We start from the raw sequence: 13,772 nt of genomic DNA, 5'->3' as shown, positions 1-13,772 counted from the left end.
GATCGAGAAATGATAAAAATGAGAAATACATAATAGAAAAATTTATAATTCATTATTATTGCAGAAAGAAGAAAATAATAATGAATTATAAATTGTTCTATTATGTATTTCTCATTTTTACCAATTCTTTTTCAGACTCGAATATTGAGAATATCGATATTTTAATTTCTTTTATATTTCCAATTATTATTATTTTCCTATTATGTATTTCTCATTTTTACCAATTTTCGCTCAGACTCGAATATTGAGAATATCGATATTTTAATTTCTTTTTATTTTTCCAATTATTATTATTTTTCTTTTATGTATTTCTCTCTTTTACCAATTCTCTTTCAGACTCGAATATTGAGAGTATCGATATTTCGAACCCGATCACCGTTTGTATCACTAGTGCTCAATTGAATTTCGAACAGTGATGCCATTTATAGCGTAAATATCGTGCAAAATCGTAATATTTTTTTATTGTTTTTATTGCAAAAAACAGAAAAATACATAACGCGCCATATATATTCGTAAATTGGAATTAAAAACACGAATTTTAAGGCATTTCCCGTGAAAAGTGGTGTACGTTTTCGGAAAAGCCGCTCTCCTGAACCTTTACCAAAACACGAATTTTAAGACATTTCCCGTGAAAATTGGTGCATGTTTTCGGAAAAGCCGCTCTCCTGAACATATACCATTTTTTCACAAGTGAATGCCTAAGGACAAAAAGATTAATAACATTTAAAATATTTTTTTTTACTAACATTGTTTAGACCACGGTACAAGGGTTTAGACATTATTGTGAATGCATTATGCCTCTCTGTTGTGTTTTAATTTGACATTTCGGTAACTAAACAAATGGAATTATTATTGATGCACGTCATCTTTGAGAGAATAATATATTGGTATTACAACGTTTATTAAGAAATATAAAATCAAAATGGTAAGTAAAGAGGAAAATATTTTATTACGTTACTCCGAGTTAATTAAATCTGTTTCCATAGAGTGCATTATTCAACTTTCAAAGTTTGCTATCAGTGATTTTACTTCTCATTTGCACTTGTGCATATTTGCGATCTCTATTTCCTAGCATTATGGACCGCAATAAGACGGGGTAAGTTAAACTCATGCAAAGTTTAAGGAGTAGTAAATGTAAAAAAAATATTTTATTGCAGCTTGCTTGGTGTTTTTTGGAAGTTGGCAAGAATAGGAGAACGAAAGTCGCCTTATGTTGCCGTGGCATGCGTGGTTATGGCAATCTCCATATTGTTTTGGACGTGATACTAGCAATATAATTCTTTTCGTTTAACTGTTGAGTCGAGATTTGTTAGGAATAAAAATAATTTTTTGTAATTTTGTGGCATATAACATGATTTATATTAAATTTGGACTAAGTGTTTGTGTGACAAGGATTAAGATATGTCAATAACTAATTCAGGTTAGGACTATGGTCGGCTGCGATTTAGAATAGCATTTCGAGGTTAAAATGGGTATGTACAGATAGAGGAGTTGCTCCAGATCAGGAATATATATATATATATAGTTGCCGCTGACTTATGGTTTTTGAGATATTTGCATTTAAAGTTCAAAAAATCAACTATTTAAAATGCGTGTTTCTCCGATTTATATCCACTAACACTTCACTAATTCCTTTCTAATCATTTATTTTATTTTAACTATATACATATATAAAAGAAAGTTTTTTTAGTTACACCTTTTATAGCTCAAGAACGGCTAAACCGATTTGGCTGAAAATTGGTGGGGAGGTAGCTTACAACCAGAGTAAGGACATAGGATACTTTTAATATCTTTATGTCAAAATTTAATACAACTCATAAATACAAAAATTATATTTCAAATCATAAGCATTTGTTCAAAATTCATGTTTGTATGAATCATTTGAATATATCCGTACATTTTTAAACAGATTCTTCCTCAAAAATAATAGAATTGCTAAGCATTTGAAATAGTAGGAAAGAACTGCAACCAAATACGCAGTGAAATAGATTATAACTTCCTCAGTAATCAGTCGTTGGAGGATGGAGTCATGTGTAGAAGTTCACGCAAGTGAGGAAAGTTCTCTGATCGCCATTCACTTGGGAGTGGCCAGAAACGATTCTTTTACACATGGCTCAAGCAGCTCACTACTTCCGGTCTTTGACCAAGTATCCTCTGGGTAGCCTAAGAACATCCGTTCGAAGGCGAGCTAAAGTGAGAAGGCGAAACATTCCCTACAAGGGTTGTGCGCTGGGTTTGGGACCCGCCACGTAAAAAACACCCCCAGTGAAGAGCTACAACCAGCCTCGGATGAGAGACCCCCCTTTTGATGACGACCATGGCAAACGAAATAAGGACTACGAATTGAGGGCATGCACCTGGAATGTCCGGTCCCTTAATTGGGAAGGTGCCGCTGCCCAGCTGGTTGATGTCCTCGTAAAGACAAAGGCTGACATCACCGCCGTCCAAGAAATGCGATGGACGGGACAAGGACAGAGACGAGTAGGTCCTTGTGACATTTACTACAGTGGCCATATAAAGGAGCGCAAGTTTGGTGTAGGATTCGTGGTGGGAGAGAGACTCCGTCGCCGAGTACTATCATTCACTGCGGTGAATGAACGTCTAGCCACAATCCGCATCAAAGCGAGGTTCTTCAACATATCGCTGATTTGCGCCCACGCCCCGACGGAAGAGAAGGACGATGTGACCAAAGATGCCTTCTATGAGCGCTTGGAGCGCGCTTATGAGAGCTGCCCCCGCCACGATGTCAAAATCGTGCTTGGCGACCTTAACGCCAGGGTGGGCAAAGAAGGTATATTTGGCACTACGGTCGGTAAATTCAGCCTCCACGACGAAACATCCCCAAATGGGTTGAGGCTGATTGACTTCGCCGGGGCCCGAAATATGGTTATCTGTAGTACTAGATTCCAGCATAAGAAGATTCATCAAGCTACCTGGCTGTCTCCGGATCGAAAAACTACCAACCAGATCGATCATGTTGTGATAGACGGAAGACACGTCTCCAGTGTTTTAGATGTGCGTGCGCTCCGAGGTCCTAACATCGACTCGGACCACTATCTTGTTGCAGCTAAGATCCGCACCCGCCTCTGTGCAGCAAAAAACGCGCGCCACCAAACACAAGGAAGGTTCGACGTCGAGAAGCTGCAATCACAACAGACAGCCGAACGATTTTCTACTCGGCTTGCACTCCTGCTCTCTGAGAGCACTCGTCAACAACTCGGTATAAGGGAACTGTGGGACGGCATTTCAAACTCCTTACGTACAGCTGCAACCGAAACCATTGGTTTTCGGAAAGTGCAAAAGAACAGCTGGTACGACGAGGAGTGCCGTGAGTTGAACGACGATCGGTGCGGGATGGGATAGATACCGAGACGCATTTGTAGACAGAAGAAGAAAGAGGCTGAAATGCGTGAGTACGAAGAGCTTGATAAGCTGGCCGACAGGGGTAATGCTCGAAAATTCTACGAAAAAATGCGGCGGCTTACGGAAGGTTTCAAGACCGGAGCGTATTCCTGTAGAACCCCCAAAGGTGATCTAGTCACTGATGCCCAGAGCATACTTAAATTATGGAGGGAACACTTCTCCAGCCTGCTGAATGGCAGTGAACGCACAACACCAGGAGAAGGAGAACCCGATTCCCCAATCGATGACGATGGAGCAGACGTTCCATTACCCGACCATGAAGAAGTTCGAATAGCAATTGCCCGCCTGAAGAACAACAAAGCGGCAGGGGCCGACGGATTGCCAGCCGAGCTATTCAAACACGGCGGCGAAGAACTGATAAGGAGCATGCATCAGCTTCTTTGTAAAATATGGTCGGACGAAAGCATGCCCAACGATTGGAATTTAAGTGTGCTATGCCCAATCCATAAAAAAGGAGACCCCACAATCTGCGCCAACTACCGTGGGATTAGCCTCCTCAACATCGCATATAAGGTTCTATCGAGCGTATTGTGTGAAAGATTAAAGCCCACCGTCAACAAACTGATTGGACCTTATCAGTGTGGCTTCAGACCTGGCAAATCAACAACCGACCAGATATTCACCATGCGCCAAATCTTGGAAAAGACCCGTGAAAGGAGAATCGACACACACCACCTCTTCGTCGATTTCAAAGCTGCTTTCGACAGCACGAAAAGGAGCTGCCTTTATGCCGCGATGTCTGAATTTGGTATCCCCGCAAAACTAATACGGCTGTGTAAACTGACGTTGAGTAACACCAAAAGCTCCGTCAGGATCGGGAAGGACCTCTCCGAGCCGTTCGATACCAAACGAGGTTTCAGACAAGGCGATTCCCTATCGTGCGACTTTTTCAACCTGCTTTTGGAGAAAATAGTTCGAGCCGCAGAACTAAATTAGAGAAGGTACCATCTTCTATAAGAGTGTACAGCTACTGGCGTATGCCGATGATATTGATATCATCGGCCTCAACACCCGCGCCGTTAGTTCTGCTTTCTCCAGGCTGGACAAGGAAGCACAGAAAATGGGTCTGGCAGTGAACGAGGGCAAGACGAAATATCTCCTGTCATCAAACAAACAGTCGTCGCATTCGCGACTTGGCACTCACGTCACTGTTGACAGTCATAACTTTGAAGTCGTAGATAATTTCGTCTATCTTGGAACCAGCGTAAACACCACCAACAATGTCAGCCTAGAAATCCAACGCAGGATAACTCTTGCCAACAGGTGCTACTTCGGACTGAGTAGGCAATTGAGAAGCAAAGTCCTCTCTCGACAAACAAAAACCAAACTCTATAAGTCACTCATAATTCCCGTCCTGCTGTATGGTGCAGAGTCTTGGACGATGTCAACAACGGATGAGTCGACGTTGCGAGTTTTCGAGAGAAAAGTTCTGCGAAAGATTTATGGTCCTTTGCGCGTTAGCCACGGCGAATACCGCATTCGATGGAACGATGAGCTGTACGAGATATACGACGACATCGACATAGTTCAGCGAATTAAAAGACAGCGGCTACGCTGGCTAGGTCATGTTGTCCGGATGGACGAAAACACTCCAGCTCTGAAAATATTCGACGCAGTACCCGCCGGGGGAAGCAGAGGAAGAGGAAGACCTCCACTCCGTTGGAAGGACCAAGTGGAGAAGGACCTGGCTTCGCTTGGAATATCCAATTGGCGCCACGTAGCGAGAAGAAGAAACGACTGGCGCGCTGTTGTTAACTCGGCTATAATCGCTTAAGCGGTTTCTACGCCAATTAAGAAGAAGAATCAGTCGTTGAGTGTGTATTATACCACGTGCATTTCAAAAGACTGATGTCATAATCTTTCCAGACGACTTTTTCGTCTTTCCTCGCCTGAGAACTGGTTCATCATGTGCAGTCCACTACAATGACTGTCGATTGGACTCCAGTGGGAAATAATAATAATTATTACGATTAAAGAGCAGTTATTCGTTGTTTTTGTTGGCTTATGAACTTGGGAGGCACCCACCTTGCACAGAGCTTTCGCCTCTTTATTCTCTCTTGGTGCTCATTTCGCCTGATTCCCGCTTAGCAAATATCTTTTCAACGGTGGGTTTCCCTGAGCCCAAATTCAACAGTATTTTACCCTAAAAAGCAATGCTTTATTAACACACGAAATGCTTTATGATCAATTTTTTTGTAAACTAACACAAGTTGTTCACAAAAATGCTATAACTCATTAACTAATAGTTATAATCCAACTAATAGAAATCATATAGATGGTAGTAGTAGTATTATCTATGTATCAGCCACAGTGAAACGTGGACGGGTCCTCTAGTAGTTATATATACTTATACATGTATATAGTGATATATATATATATATACATATATGTATATTTTCTTGATCTGGTGTCATGCTGTCTGTAGCTCCTATGACCGTAGGAATCCTTCATTGGCCACTTGTGGCGAAAACGCAACACATTTTAATGTCTTAAGGAACATAACGAACTTTTCTCCAATCAGTTTCTGCTGGGCTATTCTCGGAGCAGCATTTACTGCCTCACCTGATTCGGCTGCTTAGGGAAAGCCTCTCAATGGCGTACATCCCTGAAGTATGGAGGACATCGAAGGTGATCTTCATACCCAAGGTGGGTAGGAAAGACTACTCATTGGCGAAATCCTTCAGGCCAATCAGTCTAACGTCTTTCCTACCAAAAACCATGGAGAAGATCGTGGACCATGAAATAAGGTGGACTGTGCTGAAGAGAGCACCCCTGCATGCGGCTCAGCATGCCTACAGAGCAGGTAGATCCACCAATACTGCTCTGTACCAGATAACCTCTGAAATAGAGAGTTCACTGGAGCATGGAGAGGTGATGCTTTGCGCGTTCTTGGACATCGAAGATGCCTTTTACAACACGTCTCATAAAAGTGTAGCCAAGGCACTGGAGAAAAGAAATGTGGCAGCACCGGTGCGCAGATGATTCGAAGCCGTGTTGCGTACCAGAGTTGCTGAGGTGTGTTTTCACCCCTGCTATGGAGCCTAGTCGTGGACGACCTGTTAGTACTGCTAACGAACAATGGGATTCGCTGCCAAGGGTATGCGGACGACATTGTAATTATAGCAAAGGGCAAATACGAAGACACTCTCTGTGACCTAATACAAAGAGGTCTAAACCTGGTTGTGGTGTAAAGAGGTTGAATTGAGCATCAATCCCTCCAAGACGACCTTAGTCCCGTTTACGAGACGCAGGTCTTTACCCAGTCTCAGGAATCTTACACTTGGGGGGCAGAGAGATAGGAATGACCAGCAGTGTCAAATACCTAGGTTTGATGCTAGATTCTACTTTGCGGTGGAAGCAGCATGTAAACCTGACCCTGGTCAAGGCAACAAAAGCTTTAATGGTGTGCAACCGGCTGGCGGGCAAGTCCTGGGGCTGTAAGCCAAGGATCCTCAGGTGGTTGTACACCATGATAGTGCGACCAATAATCACATACGGGGCGGTGGCCTGGCCTCAATAGCGTCGCAGACTTCGGTTAAGACCAAGCTATCGAAGCTGCAGCGGCTAGCCTGTGTCTGCATGACGGGCGCAATGCGCACCTGTCCAACGGCAGCACTGGAGGTTCTGACGGAGCTTACCCCGCTTCACTTGGTTATTGGTCAGGTAGCCAAGCACACAATTCTGCAAATAACGGCAGAGGGGTGGGGCAAAGGTAGGGTAATCTCGTCCCAGAGGATGGAAAAGATAAGTGGCGATGTACCATCAGCCCTCCTCCTGAGGGACAGCACCACCAAAACAGTTATCTTCAAGAAGAAGTTTAAGGTCACCCTCGGCAGCAAAGACGAGTGGAATGATTCCAATCTCGAACTGATGCTGAGGAAATCGAAAATGTCGGAGGGAATCGGTGCAGGGATCGCGGGTCCACGCTCTAGGCTCTCCATACCCATGGGAGAGTTCCCAAGCATTTTCCAGGCAGAAGTCTTTGCCATAAGTCGGTGTATAGAAATAAACCTCCATCGCAACTATCGTAATGAGAGAATAGCCATTCTCAGCGACAGTCAAGCGGCGCTAAATGCGATCTCTTCTTACGAAATCAAATCGCTATTAGTGCAAGAGTGCAGGGAAAGGCTGAACAGCCTTGCAGAACGTAACCAGGTACACCTAATCTGGGTGCCTGGTCACAGAGGTATAGCCGGTAATGAACTGGCGGATGAGCTAGCCCGCTCCGCAGCCTCCACCAAGATGGTGGGACCAGAGCCCTTTATTGGGGTAGGTCCACATACCATAAAGGAGCTACTTCGAAAGGAAGAAGGAGTGGGCAGGGAGGAGCATTGGCGGCAAACGCGCGGTATGAGACATGCCAAGTTGCTAATGGGAGGATACAATTTGAGTAGGTTCAAGGTTACAATAAACCTCCCCAGGAACAAACTCAGGCTACTGGTCGCATGGTATACCGGCCACTGCAAGCTGAATAGGCACCTGTACAACATGGGCCTATCCTCTAGCGTTAACTGCCGGTTCTGCGACTTGGAGCCTGAAACCCCGGAGCACCTGCTGATTGACTCCGCAGCAGTCTGTAGACGCAGGACTAAGGCCCTAGGATCAATGTTTCCGGATAGGGATCGCATAGCCTCACTAGCGCCCGGAAGTCTATTGAACTTCATCAATGCGCTGGGGCTAGGTGAGTCTATGTAAGTTAGGAGAGGGCACAATAGACCAAAGGTCGCGGTGCATTCCTCATATTGAATCAATCAATCAAGAGGTCTTTCCTTGACTACGTCGACGACATTAGACAGTACGCCGACCAGATTTCGGATGTAACTCACTTCAGTCAGTCACCAACAACCATTCACAGTGGAGCTATTAACACCTTCACTGATTCCCTTTCAGTGAATGACCCCGACATACCGTATACTATGTCCAGCATGCACAGAGTTCCCGCATGACCTTGACCACCTCATTCAGTGGCGTAGCTACAACTTCGGGCGCCCGGGGCCAAGGATGTTCTGTCGCCCCCCTTTATCTACCTACATACCTACAAGTTTCATGAGGTGATTCGAACAAAAGTGAAGTTTTACAAAATATCTTCGATATTAAGTATATAAAATTTAGGAACTAGAAGCCACGCAAATTCTGAAGTTCCAAAATTCTCACAATATGGTTTTTGAGGAAATTGATAGTAAATTTACAAGACATCTTATTAAAAGACATACATAGAAAAAACCCATTTTCGCCCTATATCTTGTACACTTTTGACACAATTTGCAGGAATTTTTGCCCGAATTAATTTTTGAAAATTTGGAGAAATAAAAGTATTTGTTACATTCAAAGCTTAAAGTAACTGTGAGAGTGACACGTCGCTAGACAAAGCTAGAAAAGTGCATCTTTAAATTTTATCACTATTTTTAAGAAAGATGTAAGCCAAAAGATATAAGACAAATTCAAAGACTGAAGAGTATTCGAGTAAAAATTAATATTTTTCATTGTTATTCAGATTATTTCATTGTGAGTGTACAACTCTTTATCTTTTATAATAAATTTTGTAAAAAAATGTGTTGAAGTTTTTTTCTGAATATTAAAAGACAGCGAAGATCGTTTTGCCGCCCCCCAAGACGTTGCGCCCGGGGCAGCTTATAGGGAGATTATTAATACTTCCTATACTAAGGTGATTCGTAGCCTCATCCTGCTTAAAAATGTAAACTCATATGCAGAATTTAAATAAATAATACTTCAATCCCACGAAAAACTTTTACACCCAGGCATACAAAATATGACCAAATTATTTAAAGAAAATCATTATTTCCCAAAGAGCCAGTTATTAATTCAAAGCAATATAAATGAATGCAATGTGTGTAACTTGATCAACACAGAACACAGAGGCACCAAAATGCCATTTAACATAACCCCAGGCCAGAATATTGTCGCGATAAATTCGTAGTAGACATCTATTCGTCTGAAGGAAAACATTACCTTAGCTGCATAGACACCTAGTCGAAATTCGCCACTCTTGAACAAATTAAAACAAAGGATTGGATAGAATGCAAAAATGCACTTATGCGTATTTTTAACCAACTGGGCAAACCCATACTGTTAAAAGCAGATAGGGACGGTGAATTCTCCAGTCTTTCTCTTAAGCGATGGCATTGAATTACAACTAAATACCACAAAGACGGGAGTGGCAGATGTTGAGAGATTAGATTAGAAAATCCATTTAAAGAAAATAAAAATGTTGAACAAACTGACCCTGACCATTACAAAATAACTAACCGAAATATAATAACTAACTATTACAAAACACAGTTTAAAAAACAAGAAAAAAATTGATGAAATCCTAATTCCACAGGTTCCTGGGGAACATTGACGATAATATTCCTATTATTCACCATAGGCCATGCCCAACAAATTCAATTAAACAACATTGATACCGATCACGGTTATCTCCTTTTTTCTAGCAAACCAGTTCAAATGCCATCAACTTAACAGAAATCACTGCAATAACGACATATTTTGGCAATAAAATTGAAAACAGTACAGACACATCTCGGATAAAATATTTATACAATAAACTAATAAAAGAATTAAGTGGAATAACTTTGAATAGGGAACAAAGACAAAAACGAGGCCTTCTTAACATTGTAGGCTTCGCTTTCAAATATCTTTTCGGTACACTTGACGAATCTGATCGAGAAATAATTCAGAAGAAATTAAACGCGGTCGCTGAAAATTCAATTACAAGGCATGGCTTTAACGACGTAATAAAATGCGTTAACATTAATTGTTTTGAAAATAATAGAAACAGTATTGATACACTCGTTAACGAACTCATGCAATTTATTGAATATTTTGAAGACTTGGGAATGGGCATGCAGCTTTCGCGACTGGGACTGTTTAACCCAAATTTATTAAATTACGACAAACTAAACAACGTTAACAGCCAAAACATACTACTAATAAAAACATCCACCTGGATTAATCATAAAAGTAATGAATTACTAATAATATCACATATCCCTATTCATTGCGAATAAATCAATACAATTCAAGTAATTCTCTATCCCGATCATAATGATTATCAGTTATATTACTCAAACACACAATCATACTTTGAATAGGACAATAAAGTTTATAACCAAGAGAGTAAAGAAATAAACAGCGAGTGCATTACAAATATAATTAGACGTAAGAACCCAATTTGTAATATTATACCGGTTTCCACATATGAAATTATTAAATATATAGAACCAAATGTAATTATTACGTAGAACTTAACTGAAACCACCATCAAACAAGATTGTCAAAATTTAAATAACGACTTAAAGATAAATGTAAACAAAATTATAAAAGTAATTCAATGTAAAGTAGAAATTGAAAACATCATTTTAAGCGAAAATTATTTAAAACCAAAAATTGACTTAACACCATTGTATCCACCACTAAACCTAACTAAAATGTTAAAATATGTGTTAAAGGAATGTGTTGTCTCTTCGAAATTTTTATATAAATGAAAACTGGTCTGTCAAACTGCTGAAGTGATAGTTCATTGCTTTCAATATACGGCATACTAATTAGTATTCCATATATTGCATTCCATAAGCAATATGGAGTCTCCACAGGCAATACGCACAGCAATACAGTTAGTATACAATAAATGGATAATATAATTTTAATATAGACCTATATGGCCCTATACAGCATTTGAATTAAATGAATGTTTTCGAAGATATCACAGATTTAAAAATTGCGGGATGTAGCGTTTGCGGCGGTACCGGCCGGCCGGGACGCTTAGAGCGTACCTATAAATAGCGCGTCGGAGGCCGTGGTTCTCCCTATAGCACTTTGAATTTAGCAGCAATCGGACGCGTTTATTATCGGAGTTCTCTAGCGAGAAATATTTACCCCACTTTGCACAGAGCTTTTACCTCTTAAGGGCACCCACTGCCTTCATTGTCCGCTATGCTCATTTCGCCTCTTTTCAATTTAGCAAATCTCTTTTCAACGGTTGATTTCTCTGGTGCAGAGCCCAAATTCAACAGTATTTTCCCTAAAAAAGAAATGCTTTATTAACATACGAAATGCTTTTATAATCCATTTTTTTGTAAACTAACACAAGTTGCTTCACAAAAATGCCATATCTCGTTAACTAATAGTTATAATCTAACTAATAGAAATCATATACAAGGTGTGTTCCAAAGTAAACAGGACTTTTTGAATCTAGCGCCCCTTGGTGGCGCCATCTATATGTCGACTAGTGCGTTAGAATCTGCTATCTTTATCGATTGTCCAGTGAGAATTTCATGACATTTCATTGATTGGAAGTGAAATTAATGCGTGTTAAGTGTCAGTATGTTTGTGTTATCGGTGCGAATATGACCTTCGAACAAAGAGCCAACATTAAATTTTGTTTTAAAATTGGTATAACTTTTACCGAAACGTTTCAATTGATGAAACAAGTATATGACAATGATTGCCTATTCCGTAGCAGAGCGCACGATTGGTTTCAACGTTTTCAAAGTGGTCGTGAGGACATAAATGTCGATCAACATGTGGGCCAATCAAAATCCGTTATCACTGGAATTTCAATCGAAAAAATATGTCACAAGCACCCCACGCTTTTCTCACAATAATGCAGGAATTTTTCCTTCATTATTATTGTTAGTTTATACGAAGAATTATTTTTCCCTTTTTAGTTTGATATGCTTTAAAAGCGTGTTTTTATAAAATATTTATAATTTTTAATATACATAAATATGAACTATGACCAATACTTCATGGTTAAGTAAATCGATAATTAGACAGCATTTAATATCTACTCGTAACCTTTCATTGACTAATTGTTATATTAATTGTGACCAAGTTCTATTGACGACTTTACGAATTATTACTTCTTAATCGAATCATTTCTTCTAAAGCTTCACTGTTACAATCTATTTTTTCTTTCTATTCTTCGCCATTAGATTCGGTGACAATTTTTGAAAAGCTAACATCGACGTGAGAGCAGTTGCTCTTCGGAGGCGTTTTGAAAACTGGTATCTGAATTTTTTTACTACAAAAATTCTATTATAAGTATTAATTTTTTTATTACCTAAAAGTCACATGTTTTACATTATTTGATATTATTTCTTCTGGTGCGCGGTTATATTGTATGTATACATACATATATCTATATAAAGTATACTTTCTTTAAGGATATTCATATATTTCAGTATATACATACATATGCTATTCAAATGTCACCAAAACTAGTTTTATATAGATGTTGCATACTTTTAAGCGCATCTTTTTGGTGAGCTGCTTAAAATTATTATCGCCTTCCTACAGTGTCGCTCAAATATTCTAGGTTTCAGTACCACTTAAGAAAGTTACAAACAGACATACATACATACAAGTGAAGCTAATAAAAGCGTATTAAAAAGTGAGCGACACAACATGGCAGCACGACAGTGAACTGTAAATGGCGTTGTAAATCCTACTACGTGAACATTTGTAAGAAGGCAGCGACATAACAACACATCCATTTTGCATGTACACAATTTCGTTGTGGCCATACTAATACCTTTCACTTCAATGAAATTTTAATATTTTGTTCAAAGTGAAATTTTTTATGGAAAAAATAAGTAAATAGATAAATTTATTTGTTTTAAATTATCAATTGGTATTACAAATGATATAACAGAGCTATTTTATGCTTTTATTTGTAAAATAACGTCAGGTTTATTAGAGCTTTGAATAATTTTACATTTAACATATTAGTGGCATCACTCTTCTCTACTGTTAACTCTACTGTCGTCGGCAAATATAAAAATATATTGAAGTTAGCGAGAGCGACAGCTGACGGCCTGCAGTCGTGTAGTCGTGCAGCTTTCAAAATAACTGTGTCCTTAAGAACGTGTGTATTTTAATATTTGACAGATGTCGTTTGCAGTCTGTCGCGCTCATTGTGTTCAGCACTTCAGTGATAAAGAGATACCGTTACCGACGGAAATTTTCATGGCTTACTACAAATGAATTTTTAGTTTTGTTCTTATGTATCCCTGTCATTATTTTTCTTATATAATGTAACTGTATCTGAAGTGCATATTTTCCCCATAGTTTTTTAAAAGTGCAAATATGATTTTTATATCGTGGCTAATTCAATAGTTCATCATATTAAATTTTCGCCGTGCTTATGTCTTTTTTGATCTTAAGGCTTTCCTTAGTACATATTTTTACAAATATAAATACATTTTTATTTAGTTAAGAAAATATGAGAAGTTATTATAGTAAAGTAAAGATTTTTTTTACATATATTTAAAATAAATGTTCACAATAGACTATTTGGATGTGTAACCTTGCATCTACAAAATTAGTGG

General features: G+C 39.4%; 1 protein-coding gene across 1 annotated transcript; it reads left to right on the top strand.

Annotated features, from left to right (window-relative positions):
* The first annotated feature begins 807 nt into the window (after positions 1 to 807).
* Positions 808 to 1,350, top strand: LOC126759495 (protein kish-A). The gene is made up of 3 exons (XM_050474331.1): positions 808 to 925; positions 987 to 1,096; positions 1,158 to 1,350. Exons 1-3 carry the CDS (start codon positions 923 to 925, stop codon positions 1,261 to 1,263), a joined length of 219 nt encoding a protein of 72 aa, XP_050330288.1. The 5' UTR covers positions 808 to 922; the 3' UTR covers positions 1,264 to 1,350.
* The last annotated feature ends 12,422 nt before the right edge of the window (positions 1,351 to 13,772 follow it).

This window comes from Bactrocera neohumeralis, chromosome 5 (assembly GCF_024586455.1).
Source record: "Bactrocera neohumeralis isolate Rockhampton chromosome 5, APGP_CSIRO_Bneo_wtdbg2-racon-allhic-juicebox.fasta_v2, whole genome shotgun sequence".
In the NCBI taxonomy this organism is placed as follows: domain Eukaryota; kingdom Metazoa; phylum Arthropoda; class Insecta; order Diptera; family Tephritidae; genus Bactrocera; species Bactrocera neohumeralis.
Note: the sequence above shows the minus strand (reverse complement) of the source record. Positions and strands in the feature narration are given on the sequence as shown.